This window comes from Oryctolagus cuniculus, chromosome 12 (assembly GCF_964237555.1).
Source record: "Oryctolagus cuniculus chromosome 12, mOryCun1.1, whole genome shotgun sequence".
Taxonomy (NCBI): Eukaryota; Metazoa; Chordata; class Mammalia; order Lagomorpha; family Leporidae; genus Oryctolagus; species Oryctolagus cuniculus.
Genome location: NC_091443.1, coordinates 23,997,150 through 24,014,430, shown reverse-complemented (window position 1 = coordinate 24,014,430; position 17,281 = coordinate 23,997,150). Strand labels below are relative to the sequence as shown.

The window sequence follows — 17,281 nt, the reverse complement described above, 5'->3', positions numbered from 1 at the left end:
CAGCCCATTCCCAAGATTCTACCATTTGGACAGTAAAGCAGTGGGCATCCATTTCTACCGGCTCTTGTCTGAATGGAGCCACCTCCCAAACCCTTCTCCAGGAACGGGTCTTTGGGATGGGCCTTGCATGGTTAGCCCAACGTGCAACAGATCAGTGGCCAGAAGGCCTATCAACCCTTTCGTCCAACACTGAATCCAGAACAATGATGTACAGTGGTTTTCAAGCGGTGGCCTCAAACAATTCTACATAATTACAAGGAACATTCCTCTTTGTGTTTTGTTTTGGCTCCCCCCCCCCCCCATGGTTGCTTAAACAAGTGGTTATCCGTTAGGGTGTTGACATAGGAAAAGGCGAAATGCCAGCCACCGGGCGCCAGCGGCCGCGAGTCCAACAAGCGGTGGCTCGGTGGCGCGCGGGCCGCTTCTGTGCTCGCGGGGGGCCAGCTCTCACTTCCTCCCAACTCCTGTCCCGCCCTCTTCGCGTATCTTCCTGAGTATGCAAAAAAAAAAAAAAAGTGTGAATAATCGTAGCGGTTTTACTTTGAGCCATCTCCGTGCTAGAGCTCATGGGACTGGCTCCTCCTAGCCTCTCCGTCGTTGGGAGAGACGCGTTGCGCTCCTGCTGCCCCCGCCCTCTGTGCACCCTGCGCAGACCCCGCAAGTGTCGCTCGGCTGAGGCTGGACCCGACCTAGCCCAGGTCAGTCCTCCGCGCGGCTGCCAGCACCCGACCCCGGCCGGGCCGAGGAGCGCGGCTCCCGCCAGCAGCCCTCAGCTCCCGGCGCCCCGCAGTTCGCACGCGCCTGCCCAGCGCTGTGCCCCGCGGGTGCTCGGAGCCCACCCTTCCCCATCCCCGCCCGCGCGCCCAGGGGACTCGCAGCGCTGGGGCGAGGGTGACGCGTCCCGCCTGGCCGGCAGCTCGCGGGAGCTGGCCTTCTGCACGCCCGGGACACCACTCCCAGGCCCGCCCCGGACGGCGCGGGGGTGAAAGCGGAGGTTCCTCTCGGCGCGGGTCGCTGCCGCAGCCAGGACTGCGTTCGGATGCTGGAGACGAGCAGCCCCTGGACACGCTGCGGGAGCCCCGGGACGAGGCGGCCCTGGGCGCGCGCTGGGGCCGGAAGGGGGCTCTGGATCTTGATCCCTTCTCTCTTCCCTTTGGGTCTCAGAGCGCCCGGCCTCTCAGACCCTCCCGCGCCCAGGTGTCGGCCGGGAGAGGAGGAAGCACCTCTCCGCCGCGCACCCCGCCATGGGCAATGCCTCCAATGACTCCCGGCCCGAGGACTGCGAGACGCGCCAGTGGCTCCCCTCGGGCGAGAGCCCCGCCATCAGCGCGGTGATGTTCTCGGCCGGGGTGCTGGGGAACCTCATCGCGCTGGCGCTGCTGGCGCGCCGCTGGCGGGCGGACGCGGGGCGCAGCGCGGGCCGCGGGACCTCGCTCTCGCTCTTTCACGTGCTGGTGACCGAGCTGGTGTTCACCGACCTGCTCGGGACCTGCTTCATCAGCCCGGTGGTGCTGGCTTCGTATGCGCGGAACCAGACCCTGGTGGCGCTGGAGCCCGACGGCCGCGCGTGCACCTACTTCGCCTTCGCCATGACCTTCTTCAGCCTGGCCACGATGCTCATGCTCTTCGCCATGGCCCTGGAGCGCTACCTGTCCATCGGGCACCCCTACTTCTACCAGCGCCGCATCACGCGTCGCGGGGGCCTGGCCGTGCTGCCCGCCATCTACACCGCCTCGCTGCTCTTCTGCTCGCTGCCGCTGCTGGACTACGGAGAGTACGTGCAGTACTGCCCGGGGACGTGGTGCTTCATCCGGCACGGGCGCACCGCCTACCTGCAGCTCTACGCCACCCTGCTGCTGCTGCTCATCGTGGCCGTGCTCGCCTGCAACCTCAGTGTCATCTGCAACCTCGTCCACATGTACCGCCGCGCCCGCAGGAGCCGCTGCGGACCCTCGTCGGGCAGCGGCCGGGGCGGCCCCGGGACCCGCAGGAGGGGCGAGAGGGTGTCGGTGGCGGAGGAGACGGACCACCTCATTCTCCTGGCCATCATGACCATCACCTTCGCCGTGTGCTCCTTGCCTTTCACGGTACGTCGCTCACTTCCCGCGCTCTTTACGCCGCCCGGCAAACTTCTGCCACGTTCCCACCTGGGAAAGATCCGAGCGCTTCCCGCCCCAGCTTCACCCTCCCTCCTTCCTCCTGCAATCCAGGCGCAGGGGAGCCGCTAAACTATTTCTTGCCACAGGCTAATAGGGACCCCTTGCAAGGAGCCCTTGGCCGTCCTCTAAACCAGCCCAGTTCCCATTCTGGAGTCAGCGCCCCTTTCCCACTGATGGTCAGCCTGGCCTGGGACCTTCCATGCTTACACGGAGATGACCTTGAGTTGCAGTTGGCGGTCTGGTGCCCCCCACCCTCCGGTGCTAGCTCTCCATGCTTTGCCTTGTGTTTCTGGCAGGACACCAGGTAGTATTCCAGGGTACTCTGGCTGCCCCTGAACTTGGCCGTGGATGAGGAGGGTCCCTGTGGCAGAAGCTCCCAGTGTCCCTTGTTTGTCCTAGAAGTTCACCAAACATCTTTACCCACTGGAGTTCACTTCTTCGTAGCCATGAATATTCCTAAGGCCTCCATACTGGCAACTAGAGGAATAGACACTTGCTTTCAGGAACTCCTTGCTAAACTTTGGTGATCCCTCCAAAACAGGCTTTCGAAATCTTAAAAAAAAAAAAAAATCCTCTCGCTGTCACTGCTGGGTACACAGCAGCTTACAGCTGTCCATTTGATAAAGCCACATTCAGGAACGGCTGCTCCAGCTCAGGGAAGGAAGAGAGCTGCCCAGGAAACCAACCACCAGGAGCCCAAGGTCGGGGCAGGGGGTGGTCTGGGACAAGCTCAGCAGTCAGTTCCGTGCTGCTCTGAGTCTGGGCCTCCGAACGTGCCCGTGGTAGCAGAGCCCGGGATGTGTCGAGCATGTGTTGGCCCCTTGCAGAGGCTGGGGACTGGGCGCCTGGGCAGCGCCTCTCTAATTTTCAGAAGCAGACTGGCCCTGCAGGGAGGAAGCAGGTCTTAACCCCTGCCTAGCGCAGTCTTGGGGAAAGGAATGGGATGGACAGAGCCTGGCGTATGAAGGAGTCCGCCTTGCAGAGGCTGGAGAAGCAACTGTACCCTACCTCAGCCTCTGCTTCTGATAATCCTGGTCTGTTCCTTTTCTGGGATGGAAAAGACAAGGGTCCTGAAAGCCTAAGACAGGCCCCTCACTCCCTCGAAATGTCTTTCTCAACTCCGCTCGCTTCTCCCTGCGCCCCACTGTCCTCACACGTCTGCCCCATCCTCCATTGGGACACAAGCTGGCCGACATCAGTGAGTTTCATTATGGGGAAATGGGAGGTCACACAGCTAAGTTGCCCCTGGAAACAAGGAAGCAGGTGTGTGGGAGGCTGCAGTGCACCCCTCGCCCCGAGCAGGGGAGCTTGCAACCACAATGCTGTGATGTAGAAACCAACCCCGCTTCAACACTTCTCTTTCCCCGATTTTAGTGCTGTGAGAGTCGAAATCAGTTCTGGGAGATCAGGACTAGGATGCAGAACAGGGATCCATGAAGGAATCTATCTTGGATGCCGCTAAGCAGCAGAACACAACTTGGGGAACATAAACCATTCCTGGCTAGGGGAGTGCATGTCTTATGCTGGTGGGAATTAGGCTGGTAGTTCTTGTGGTTTGATTGTCATTTGTGACACCTCCACTACTTAGGATCCGTCTGAAGGGTGACCCCACACTTGTGAAAAAGACCTATTCTCCTTTTCTAAGCCATTTAGAGGAAGTCAGCGGGGGGAAAAGGTCTCCCTTTGATCATGCCTGACCCACAGTGGAATCTTTGGTTTGGTTTTTAATAAGAGGCAGTGATTTTTCAACAGGCCTCTGTTTTCATGTAAATTTTTCCCTTCATCATAACTCTATCATTGCCCTACACTGATTTTTAATTCTGCATACATACATGCAGGTTTCCCCCTCACTCATTTAATCTTCCAGCCAGGGGCAGCTCCAGGGCTGCCACCGGAAGGGGCTTCAAGGCAGGAGTGGGCTTAGAAGGGATGTGATGGGGGAGATCTGCTCTGAAGTGTGTTTTGCTTAGATTGCCTGTTTGTGGCTGGAGGGAGGGAGGCTGGGGGAGGGGGGTGGCGGATTATGAGAGGGCCTTGTCTCTCCCAAGTCACTCCTTGGCAATGACCACATCAGCAAGTATTTTCTCAGTTCATGTCTGTGTATATTCATGGCAAAGATTCCCAAAGAGCAGGAGAAAACCCTGACTTGCGCGTAACCTGAAAGCTGTCTTGACACTATCATGCTGTCCTATTCAGGTGAGCCACAGATAACCCAAGGCATCTCTTAATAAGGAAATCTACCCATTGATGGGTTTGATTTTGCCAATAGATGATTGCTACTCATTGTTCGCACCTCTTGTTTCCGTAGCCTGTTATGAAGTGTGGCACAGTCCTGATTTACTCCCTGAGGGGTAAACTTGTGGCTACTGTTTGGTTCCTACATTCTACTAGTTCAGAATTTGAGGCATGTGCCTGGAGGAAATGCATCCCCTGACCCACCCAGCCTTCTGTTCTATGTGGAGAATGCTAAAATAGCCCTCCAAAGTGACCTACACTAAGCTCCCACCCCAGGGAGGAATCATATCCACTCATCCTGCCCAGGAGTACCACTAGACAAAGCAAAGGTTTATGGCTGCCCTCAGAAATGCTCCTGTGTCTCTGGCAGTATGCACGTGGTTCAGTAGAAATACAGTGTGTTCCACATACAGGATTTCAAATTGTCAAAAGTCATATAAAAAATAGAAAGAATATTTTTATTACATAGGCCATTTAACCCACTAGATCCAAAATGTAATCCATTCAAAATGTAAGCCTTTGTAAAGTCCTGAGTAAGATACTCCCAATTAGTTTTCTTACATCTTAGAAAATAGCAGCAACCTACCCCTGTCTCTACCCATCCCTTCCATAGGTCAACAGAGCTACTTCCTATGTTGCTCAAACATGGGCCAAACCACTTGTCTTCAGGGAAGGGACTCACAACCACACCCAGCAGGAGGCCAGCCTATCCCACAGCACTCCAGTAGTTGGGGAGAGGAGAAACAGGGGATTTAGCACACCTGGAACAATTAACATCAGACGTTGTACCACGCACTGGCAGTCTGGAATCCCTGCTTCCTCCAGGGAGGCCAGTCCAAGGCTTGCAAAAGATTGACAAGTAAAACTATCAAAATATAAAACAATGCCCACACCCTAAAATGAGGTCAAGTTCAACCTCACATATTATCATCAACACCAAAATGACTTACATGTTTGAGTGCTAATTTTTTACGTATACTATTAGTCTCATAACGACCTATAAAAAAGCCAGTACTATGATGCCTAGTGAACAGATAAGGCAAATAACATACCCTGGCTCCCACAGGTAGTGAGCTGTAGAGTACGATTCATGGGCAGGCAGCTTATGCATCGAGCCTGTGCACCCAGCCACAATAGTATTAAAAAGAAATTACTCACTTCCAGGGTGACGTACGAGAAGACTAATCCAAGGTTTCATAAGAGAATTGTGGAGATGCTGTACATACTTGGGCCACTCTGCCTCTTGATTCCAACTCGCTAGTTTTACAAAGAAAATGGCAAAGGTGTTTTTCTCCATGTCAGTTCAAGGCGGCTGAGCTAGGGCCAAGTCTACTCCAGGCCAATGAAACAAAAGGCTGTGACTGAGGTTTGAGGAGATGGCTAAGGTAAATGCTAGTCTACATTCAGAAATAAGCACAATACTCCTCACACAAAACGTTCCCTTTGTGCACATAAAGCATTTCTTAAGTGATAAAAAAAAAAAAAGCAGCATGTGGTGTTCAGGAAATGACATTATTTTGGCTGTCCAACATGAAATCCAGCATGGGACCAACAATGTTTTCCAAACTGTTTAGTCACCAAAGAGATATTGTATAAATTAGTAAATTCCTCCTTATGCTAATCAGCTGTTGTCATCATCTCACAGAGATAAATAGAAACTTTCTTCCCGAAATGGAACAGAACACAGGAACTATAGAAGACTTCCATTCTTGCTTCAAATACTGCTTGTGTCTTCATTTCCAACCCATTTCAAGGCTCTTTCTGTCCACTTTACTAATGGTGCCCAGCTTCCTGGTCATTTTAAACTGTTTTCCACATGCCATTAGGATAAAGTGCTTAGGCACTTTATTCAGTTCTAAAATTTCAAGAGTGAGCCACTGACTCATTCTCAAAATGTCTTCATCTTTAGAAATTCTTTAGGAATTTCTGATTAGGTAAATCTGCTTAGTGGAAATCTGATCTGTGTGATGCAGGACAAACTAAGTCAACAATGCTGGAGTTACCTGTTCATTCTTGGTACTCCTTACATAAAATGGAATATGAACAGGGGTAAAAACCTGAACCTCTGCCAATTACATGCATGCAAAATACTATAGTAACTTGGCAGGAATAAAAGAGAAATCCAGAAATTTTATTCCTAACCACAATGGATTTTGCCTGGTGATGTTTTCAGTAGTTGTCTGTGAACAGTTAAAACTGGCCTTTATCATCCGAGCATCGTTAGTGATGTGTGCGGGGATTGCTGCGACAGTTCCCACACACATTACCTTTTAAGAGAAAGTTCCTCTCTAGGAGTGTTTTCACGTGGAACCTTTTCCTTTGCCATTAGATAGTAGCAAATGGTGACTGTGAATGAAGTCACAGCCGCACTGGTTTTTAAACCGTAGACAGCAAGGACTGTCTTTTTCCCAGAAGAGAATCTGTGTGGGGTGTCAGTACCTTTGGCTCAAATGGGTTTACACGACTGTTTCAGGTACTTTTGGCCAGGCCCTCGGCTTAAAGAACAGCTTTGGGAGATGGCGTTTGTCTCCTCTGGCAGGTTGGGAGCCTGTCAGAGTGTTAAGTTAAAACAAAGAACAGAAAAGGTGAGACAAGGTGTTTGAGAAAGGCCATCCACACATCTGCTTCCAGCCGCTTCCAGTTAATCTGCAACCTGCTCTGCTCGGCTGGCTCCTCCCGCCCTGTTTTGCAGCCTGTGAGTGCCACTCCCCATCCCTACCTTCAGCTTGGGTGCATTGTGCCTCTGTTTATAGGGTCAACATGCACCAGGCTCTATTTTTTTTTTTTTTTTGAGACTATTTTGCTACCTGTAATGACTCTTAGCAAAAGCCCGGCCTTAAGAACTATGTAGTTGAGACATATGAGGGTAGTTTGAGAAGTTCGTGGAAACGCGACATGCAAGGTTAAGTATATTTGGGGGCAAAACATTTTGAAATCTATGCCTATTTTTTTCACTGGGTGCACTGCCTACAGACATTTGGGAGATGACTCATGTGTGTGATGGGAAAGTGCGTTTAGGGAAGGCAGAAGCTTCCTCTCGACCAGGTTCTGAACCTATGCACGTGGGTCTTTGTGAAGTCATTTGCAGGGCACTGTGCTTACATGCATACTGTGCAGATGGACCTCAGAGTCCATCGCTTAGTTTTTAAAGGGTTTGTGCCAGCATCCTGGAATGCAGAGGCCTGAGCTCCAACCTCAGCATTCGCTTCTTTCAGCTTTTTTTTTTAATGCTTGCTTTTTATTTTTATTTTTTAAAAAGATTTATTTATTTATTTATTTGAAAGTCAGAGTTATGCACACACACACACACGAGAGAGAGAGAGAGAGAGAGAGAGAGAGAGAGGGAGAGAAAGGTCTTTCATCCACTGGTTCACTCCCCAATTGGCCGCAGTGGCCGGAGCTGCGCCAAACCGAAAGCCAGGAGCTTCTTCCGGGTCTCCCACATGGATGCAGGGGCCCAAGGGCTTGGGCCATCTTCTACTGCTTTTCCAGGTCATAGCAGAGAGCTGGATTGGAAGTGGAGCAGCCAGGACTAGAACCGGCGCCCAAATGGAATGCCAGCACTGCAGATGGCAGCTTTACCCACTATGCCACAGTGCTAGTCCCAGCATTGGCTTTTTGTGTCTCCAGTTCTGAGGAGCAGGAAGCACAGGATTTTCTATCCATGCCCCAGGTTTTCAGGGAAATGGGCTGTGTTTCTCTCCACCTACGGCCCCTGTGATCCGGGGACAGGTGTTTGTGGAAACCATCATGGTGAATAGTCTGCCCCTAGAAGTCTGTTTATTAAAGAATGAATTACGCAGAGCCTACAGCCAGGACACCCTGATGTCTTTCAGGAGGCAAATAAGCATGTAACGATCTAGGCCTGCAATTTAATTGTGGAAACTCATGGAAAATCAAAGAAGCCCCAGAGAAAGCCAAGCACAAGAGTACTTCAGAAATCTCACAAAAAAATGGGCTCAAAAGACAAGTTTATTTTGATGCAAGAAGTTTTGAGATCTATGCATAGTTTTTTCACGACACACATTTACATGGACTTGCTGGAGAGCCCCTTGTATGCATGGACTTCACAATTTTTGGCACCCAAACTTTTCTCTTAATTCCATCTTCTGTGGGCTTTTCGGAGTACCCTAATAGGGTACTTAGAAATTGCTGTGGTTTTTCAGTCTGTAAATAGAAACGGTGGTGTCCCTAAGCCTTTGTGGCACATTTGAAGAGAAGTCTCCTCCAACTACATCATTTGGTCAGTCAGTTGTGAATTTCATGTCAAGCTTTACATGACAGAATTTTGTATACTGATGGCTAAAAAGGAAATGTGGTTCCCACTGCTTCTAAGTTTTGGTTTCCTCCTACATGAAGTGGGAAACATAATACTTCACAGACTTGTACAAGGATTAAGTAGAAAAAAAATTATACAAGGGTTCCTCGTAAAGTTCATAAAAATTGAATTAAAAGAAAAGTTTCTTTTGGCGCAAAACAGTTAAAACTTGCATGCAGTTTTCTCCTAATACCCATAAGTTTTCCATGGACTTTTTGAAGATTCCTATAAATGTCTCAGCACCATACCCAGCACACAACAAGGATTTAATAGATGCTAGCTGTTATGTCCAGAATATTCACTTTCTAAAAGAAACTCTGATTGGATATCAATGAATGAAACTCTATTCTGGAAGTATAAAGTCATACGTTTGATGGACCAGGTCTAAATGGAAATGAATGAATAACTTTAAACCATTTCTGGTTTTAGGTATAAGGCTCTAAGGCAGTGAGGTCTCACTCTTGGCTGCGGGTTAGAATTGGCTGGGGGTTAAAGCCCCTGGCAGCCACGTCTTAGTCTAGACTAATGAGGGTAGAGCGTCTGAGGGAGGGAACAAGCCATCAGAATGTTTTTAAAGCTCCCTAGATGAGTTCAATGATTAGCCAAATAAAGTCCTCATTTGCTCTAACATTCTGAACCCACTGAGTAGTTGCATTGAAGATCAGAAAGTGGTTCAAACAAACAGGACCCAGGCAGCTCCAAGATGAAGTTTTCCATGGGAAGCTGGTTCTATACAAGACAATGCTAAAATAGCACTCATTCTTTCTGGGCCACTTGTAAGTGTCACAATAAGCTCTATATTCTTCGCTAAACTGTGTACAGAAAACACACCCCCAAGGAAGTAAAGTTTGCTTGACTTGACTTAGATCACCACTTAGTATTTTTCTCACAGCAAATGTATTAATGGTATAGAGGAAAACTGTATAAATTCTACCAGCCTCTGAAATTGAATTCTAAAATATCACTGACAAATCATGAATTAATTACCTTACATTCCTGTGCAAGTCTGGGCATTGACTAGTGTGATTAAGATGCTGCTTAGGATACCCACATCCCATATCAGAATTCCTGGGTTTGAATCCTGGCTCCACTTCTGATCCTGCTTCCTGCAAATGCACATCCTCAGAGGTGGTAATGATGGTCCAAGTACTTGGGTCCCTGCCACCTACATGGGAGATCCAGAATGGGTTCTTGGCTCCCAGGTTTTTCCTGGCTCAGTTCTGACTGTTGTAGGCATCTGGGGAGTGAACTGATGGACAGAAGATATTTCTCTCTCTCTCCCTCTCCCTCTCCCTCTCCCTCTCCCTCTCCCTCTCCTCATCCCCTTCCCTCCCTCCCTCTCCCCTTAAAATAAAATGAAAGTAAATAAGCAAACAATTTAAAACACAAAAACAGGCTGAAGGGAGGGGGGGTGTTAAGGAACTGTTTTATGGATACAGTTTCACTTTGGTCTGAAAAGTTCTGCAGACAGAGGTTGGTAATGGTTCCTGTTGTTGGTTTTTTTATGTTATTATCAATCAAATTCATGCACAAGAAGAGACACAGGAGAGTCCAGGAATACAAAGGCAGGGCACATGGTGCACATGCAGGGTCACATGGAAGTAAATATTCCAGCATCAGTCAGGAGACAGAAGTGGTAGGAAGAAGGGGACAGTGTAGGTCACGACTTCTGCTGGAAATTCCCTGGGGAGGGTATGGCAAGGTAAGCCATCTAGGATTGGTTAGTTCCAATAATTTTGGCAGGCTCTAAGCTATAGGATTGGTCACTAGATGCCTGATACCTGTCCTGGGATCACTACCTCCTGGAACCACAGAGGTTAGTGCTGTCTGTGTATCAAAGACCTGCTCCCTGTGGCGCCCTGTTGCTGCCTCTAAGAAAGAGCTGGCCCCAGGAAGGGTAGTCTGTCCCCAGCCAGAAAGGTCCACACCCTGGAAATGGCTACAATGACTTAGTTGTCATAAACCAAGAACAAACCCAGGACCTACAAGATTAAAAAAAGAAAAAAAACACGCAAAATCTAGGCAAAAGACAAGAACCAAAGGAGGAAAATGGTAAGGTAGAAGACAAAGCTTATACCAAGAACTTCAAGGCTCACCAAAGTATGTCTCTTTTAAAATATTCATTTATTTATTTATTTGAGAGAGAGAGAGAGCTCCCTTCCATGGTTCATTCTCCAAATGCTGGACAAGCTCTGGGAGCCTGGAACTCAGTCCAAGTCTCCCACATGGGCAGCAGAAACTCAATCACTTGAGTCATCACGCCTGCCCCCCAGGGTCTGCATCAGCAGGAGGCTGCAGCTGAGAACTGTAGCTGAGTATGGGACCCAGGCACCCTGGGCTTCTTAACCCCTGGGTTAAATGCCTGCCCCTGAAGTTTGTCTTATCCAACATAAAGAAAGAGTTGTATCAGCCACTGCCTGAAATGCAAATTTTAAGGAATTCTAAAAATTGCCCAACAGGGTAGATGAAAGAAAACAGCTCAGAATTGCTCTGTTCTCTAACCCATTTTCACTTCTTATTACTCTGTCAAGGGTCTAAAGTGATCAGGAAGGACAGTGTGGGCTATTCTCCACTGGAAACCTGACTCATCTTCATGTGTGACAGCACAGTGGTGAGCCCTGTGTACGCTGCCCATCGTGGCTGGCCAATTCAGTGTTATGTTCTCTGGCCAAACTAGATCACAAACTCAACGACAGACTTTCTACAACTCAGTGCTCTGAGTTGTGCATCTGCATATACATATGAGAGTGATTCCAAGAGTTCATTGAAAATAGGTATCATGAAAAAACTACACATGAATTCAAACTGGTTTTGCACCAAAATAAGCATATCTTTTAATTGCATTTTCCCATGCACCTGTGTGTATATATACAGATAGTCACTGATGCAGTTTAATCTGTCGGACTCATGTACCCCAGTTTCCTGAATTTCTAACCTCTAAAATCTCTCCTTTAACACACCGTACTGTATACTTTGCATCCACGGTGGTCTTGCTGACAAGATAACTTGCCTCATTGCACATCCCTACCTGACTTTCCCTTCCTCTCTAATTCTCCTTTTTTCCTTTCTCATCTGCCAAATCTTTTCTTTATTCTCTATGCCAAGATTCTCTGGCATTAACACCTAAGGCTGCCAAACCTTCCTGTAACTGTCTGAACATAAACAACCCAACGATGACTGCACTTCCCTCTCTCCCTACAATTGCTGTGTATGTCCAATAGCAGTGTGCCCACAGAGTGAGTACCAGAGGCCAGGACAGCAACAGCTCCCTAAGTCTCAGCCCACCACCGAGAAGAAAGTCCCAGACATGAACAAGAGCTGGCTTGAAAGGATGAGCTGTGCACCTGGCTCCTGGCTTTGGATCAGCGCAGCACACTGGCCATAGCGGCCATTTGGGGGGTGAACCAACAGAAAAGTGGTGGGATTCTGTTGGAAAACCCTGCCCCACCAGGAAAGCTTTGCAGTGTGCAGCACGCTGTTCTGAAGTCCTTCGCTGTGCAACAGGCCTGGATTTTGCACACAGTGAGTGCTGCACTAGCATCCAGAGAGTTGGAATTTGTGTCCTGAGTAGGCTGCTAACCAGCCTTGGGTACCTGGGCAAGTCACCTAACTTTTCTTTTATCTGAGAGCAGAGTTACAGACAAATAGAGGGAGAGACAGAGAGGTCTTCCATCAGCTGGTTCACTCCTCAAATGGTCTCAACAGCCAGAGCTAGGCCAATCCAAAGCCAGAAGCCAGAAACTTCTGCCGGTTCTCCCATGGGGGTACAGGGACCCAAGCACTTGGGTCAACTTCCACTACTTTCCCAGGCCACTAGCAGGGAGCTGGATTGGAAGTGGAGCAGCAACAGACTCAAATCTGCACCCCTATATGATGTTGGTGCAGCAAGCAGAGGCTTAGCCTACTACGCCACAGTGCCAGCACCCATTGCCTAACTTTTCTACACCTTGCTGTCCCCACTGGAGATGGTGAGATGTGGAGAAGTGGAGATGGTGAGAACTGACACTGTGGAGCACTTACTCTCTGAGCATTGTTCCAAGCTGCTTACAAGCACTGTTGCTGTCATCCTCCCAGAAGCCCTGGGAAGCAGGCATTGCTGTGGTTATGGCTTATCTGAAAGATCCAGCGAGACCTAAAGGGTAGTTTTCTGCCTGTGGTCCCAAAGCTGTGTACGGAGCTAAGATTCCCAGCAGGCTGTGCACTGGTCAGAACCACATTCCCATGGACAGAGCTTTCTGGGTGGCATAGCCTCTTTCACTGAACTGAGCTAATGAAATCCCATCAAGGATTTGGAAATAAATGTAACGTGTTATGCTGAGCTGGCCTGAAGTTCACTTCCTCATCTGTTGAAAGGACATGATACTTATGCTCTAGAGTATTTGTAAAGACTAAGAATAAAGAGAGTTTAGTGCCCAGCACAGTTGGTGATACCTGCATTAGGTTGATTGATAAATGGAAGTGTCTAGTCTTAGCATCACTGGAATTATTGATGTTCTATTCTAGTTGCCAAGAAGAGTTTATTCATTTCCCTCCCTCCCCAGTAACAAGACTGGGACATGTGTACAATGTTAATGCTAATTATCATCCACAGAAAGCAGGCTTTCATTGAGTTTAAGGGAAAAGAAATCTTTATTATGTGAGGATCTACATATGGGAGAAAGGTGAGATTTTGCTGCCCCACCTTCACCACCACTGCCACACACAAACCACAGGTTGCTTTTAAATCTTAAGAAAGGGGAGTCAGCTCTGTAGCATAGTCAGTAAAGCCACTGCCAGCAGTGCCAGCATCCCATGTGGGCACCGGTTCGAGTCCCGGCTGCTCCACTTCCTATCCAGCTCTCTGCTATGACCTGGGAAAGCAGTAGAAGATGGCCCAAGGCATTGGGCCCCTGCACCTGTGTGGGAGACATGGAAGAAGCTCCTGGCTCCTGGCTTCGGATTGGCGCAGCTCCAGCTATTGCGGTCAATTGGGGAGTGAGCCTGCGGATGGAAGACCTCTCTCTCTCTCTTTCTCTCTGCCTCTCCTCTCTCTGTGTAACTCCGACTTTCAAATAAGTAAATAAATCTTAAAAATAAATAAATAAATAAATCTTAAGAGAGGGGGCGGCGCTGTGGTGTAGCGAGTAAAGCCACTGCCTGCAGTGCCTGCATCCCATATGAGCACCAGTTCGAGTTCCACCTGCTCCACTTCCTATCCAGCTCTCTGCTATGGTCTAGGAAAGCACTGGAAGATGGCCCAAGTTCTCAGGCCTCTGCACCTGCATGGGAGACCCGGAAGAAGCTCCTGGCTTTGGATCAGCCCAGCTCCAGCTGTTGCAGCCATTTGGGGGTGAACCAGCAGATGGAAGACCTCTCTATCTCTATCTCTCTCTGCCTCTGCCTCTGCCTCTCTGTAACTCTGCCTTTCAAATAAATAAATAAATCGTAAACAAAAAATCTTAAGAGGTTGCATAGGATCTAAACCTGCCCACTGCTGCCATGTAAAACTAATACCACTCTCCCCTTGCCTTCTTACAGATTTTTGCATATATGAATGAAACTTCCTCCCGAAAAGAAAAGTGGGACCTCCAAGCTCTTAGGTTCTTATCAATTAATTCAATAATCGACCCTTGGGTCTTTGCCATCCTCAGGCCTTCTGTTCTGAGACTCATGCGCTCGGTCCTCTGCTGTCGGGTGTCATTAAGAACACAAGATGCAACGCAAACTTCCTGTTCCACGCAGTCAAACGCCAGTAAACAGGCTGACCTTTGCGGACAATAGTTACGGCGTGCTTAGTTCTGCAGCATCTGGAAGATCATTTTGAAACGACTCCTTGGAGAAATGCAGCAAGTTAGTGTGTCAACAAAATGAAGCTGCCCTGATAAAACGGGGTAAACAAGATTTAAGCAGTGGATTGGGCTGCAAAGGTGCTCACAAGGCTCTTCAGGGAACGTGGCAGAAGAATTTATAAAATTTATCCTCAAGGAGCCCGTGATGCGGCCTCTGGAGGAACAAGCGGCTGCCTTTAAGATCCAGTGGCCTTTTGATTTCAGCTTTCCTGTTGAACGACCAAGCGTGTGGTTTTGTAATTTGTTTAGTTCTTTAAATAGTTTCTGCCTTTTCTATTTTAATCTCCTATGCCGCTACTGATATGAGCAAACATACAGCGTACAGTCAGACCCAACGAAGCTTCGTATGTGTTCTCTAGGAAGTCGCTATGTGGAAGCAGGGAAGCAGCCAGGGCTGGGCAGGCTGATGTCTTGGAGGAGTTTAATGGACTCTTTGTTTGGACAGTGAATTTGAAAAATCATTGGCGCCTTGGCTGTGCTGCTTGTCCGTGTGTGTGGGAGTCCTCCCTCGTCACTATGGGACTACTCATGCCAGAGTGGGTGCAGGTGCTTAACATCAGTTTTGTTCACTCGTCTTCCAGGAGCTATGCGCCAACTTGTCGGGTTATTTATTTCATAATCTCCATAGTACTCATATTAATCAAGAAGACTTCAGAAAGCTTCCTTGAGAAAGGAAATAACAAGAAGGTTGTTCAGAGAGTTAATTCTGATTAACACTCTTCATTCTCTATCAGTTAATTCTGGTTCAATTCTTCATATATATATATGTATATGCCTATGTCTGAAGCCAAATATTAGGTTTAAAAACCGAAAAGTTTGATCCATTCTTTAGATAAACTGGAACTGGTGTAATGTTGAAATTGGGGCCATGACTAATATATACTTGATAAGATGACTGCCGTCTTTAATTAATTAATGTCTCTGTTTTTATTTAGAGAACATGGTTTGACTCATATTATATAGGAAGTCATGTGACCATGAGTCATATCTTAATATATTTCTAAATGTTTCGCATGGTGTAAACTCAGCATCAAAATATTTCAAGTAAATTTGCAGTGGTTAGTCATAGTTACTGTGTAAGCTCATCTGAAATGTTACAGAAATAAACTGCAAAACAACATTTGAAAAAGGAACAGTATTTGAAAAACTTCAAATGATGTTTTATAGTTCATGCACATGTAGTATCTTTTGAATGGCAAAATATAGGGGAAAATTATTTTTTGGAAAAACTGTATATTTAATTTGACAAGTTTTAAAAGTTTGGCTGCTAGATTTTTAAAGCATGGTTGCAGGGGCCAGTGCGGTGGTGCAGTGGGTTAGGCTACTGCCTGCAGCACCAGCATCTCATACGGGCACTGGTTCGAGTCCTGGCCGCTCCACTTCTAATCCAGCTCCCTGCTAATATGCCTGAGAAAGCAGCAGAGGATGGCCCAAGTTCTTGGGCTCCTGCAGCCATGTGGGAGACCTGGAGGAAACTCCTGGCTCCTGCCTTCAGCCTGGTCCTCACTGTCCTGGCTATTGGGGAGTGAACCACTGGATGGAAGATCTCTCTCTCTCTCTCTCTCTAACTTTCAAATAAAATAAATATTTTAAAAAGTGTTAAATTAGTTTTAAATATCCAATACAGTACTTGGTACTATAAGATTTTGTTCATTCATCTTACCCTTCTAGAATGATCTTTAAAATAGCAAAACCAACTTATTTTTGCAGAGTAGTATTATAGGAGAGCTATCATTTAAAAAAAGGGGGGGTGGACAGCACCATGGCACAGTAGGTTAATCCTCCACCTGCGGCGCTGGCATCCCATATGGGCGCCAGTTCTAGTCCCAGTTGCTCCACTTCCAATCCAGCTCTCTGCTATGGCCTGGGAGAGCAGTAGAAGATGGCCCAAGTCCTTGGGCCTCTGCACCCGTGTGGGAGACCAGGAAGAAGCACCTGGCTCCTGGCTTCAGATCGCCACAGTTCCAGCCATGGCGGCCATTTGAGAGTGAACCAACGGAAGGAAGACCTTTCTCTCTGACTCTCCCTCTCACTCTCTGTAACTCTACCTCTCAAAAAAAAAAAAAAAAAAAAAAAAAAAAAAAAAAACAGAGAGAAGGGGGGTGTTAGTTTTTTCCAAAGTCTCATGGAGGTATTTACCCAAAACCATTTCCTGTAAGTAGCTACTAAGCTAGACAATCACTTAGAGTGATTCCAAACCAACCCAGGCATCATTTTATTTTGATACAATTTATGCCAAATTAGCCCTTACTCCAAAAAGAACAAATAGGAGCTGGCTCTGTGGTGCAGCGGGTAAAGCTGCCACCTGCAGCACCGGCATCCCATATGGGTGCAAGTTCCAGAAACATTGCTATCCCAAACCCACAGTGTAGTCCAGCCTGCAAGCCCAGGGCAAGGAACACAAGTCAATCCACATCGCAACGTTCTCCTAACTCAGTTATGCTTTGGGCATCCCATGCTGCTAGTGTCAGTGCACTTCGAAAGGAGGATTGTCTAATGCTAATGCCAAGTCAGCTCTGATTTTAGCAAAGAAAAACAACATATTCAGGCTCAGGATTTTGTAACTTTGAGAGGCAGAAGTAGAAAATTGGCTCTCACTGAGGCAGAGGTTTGCTTATTTCATTCACTAAGTGGTAGCGTTTTTTGAACTTGGGGAGATCCCCTCCTTGAGCCATTCAGATAACGACGCAGCCCTCTTCACAGAGAGTATTTTATACATGAGCACTTGCAGTGCCTGCTCG

General features: G+C 48.0%; 1 protein-coding gene across 1 annotated transcript; it reads left to right on the top strand.

Moving 5' to 3' along the window:
• The first annotated feature begins 1,081 nt into the window (after positions 1 to 1,081).
• PTGER2 (prostaglandin E receptor 2) lies at positions 1,082 to 16,139 on the top strand. The gene is given in 2 exon segments (NM_001082659.1): positions 1,082 to 2,087; positions 14,230 to 16,139. Coding segments are annotated over 2 exon segments (1,086 nt in total). The 5' UTR covers positions 1,082 to 1,244; the 3' UTR covers positions 14,473 to 16,139.
• Positions 16,140 to 17,281: the final 1,142 nt, after the last annotated feature.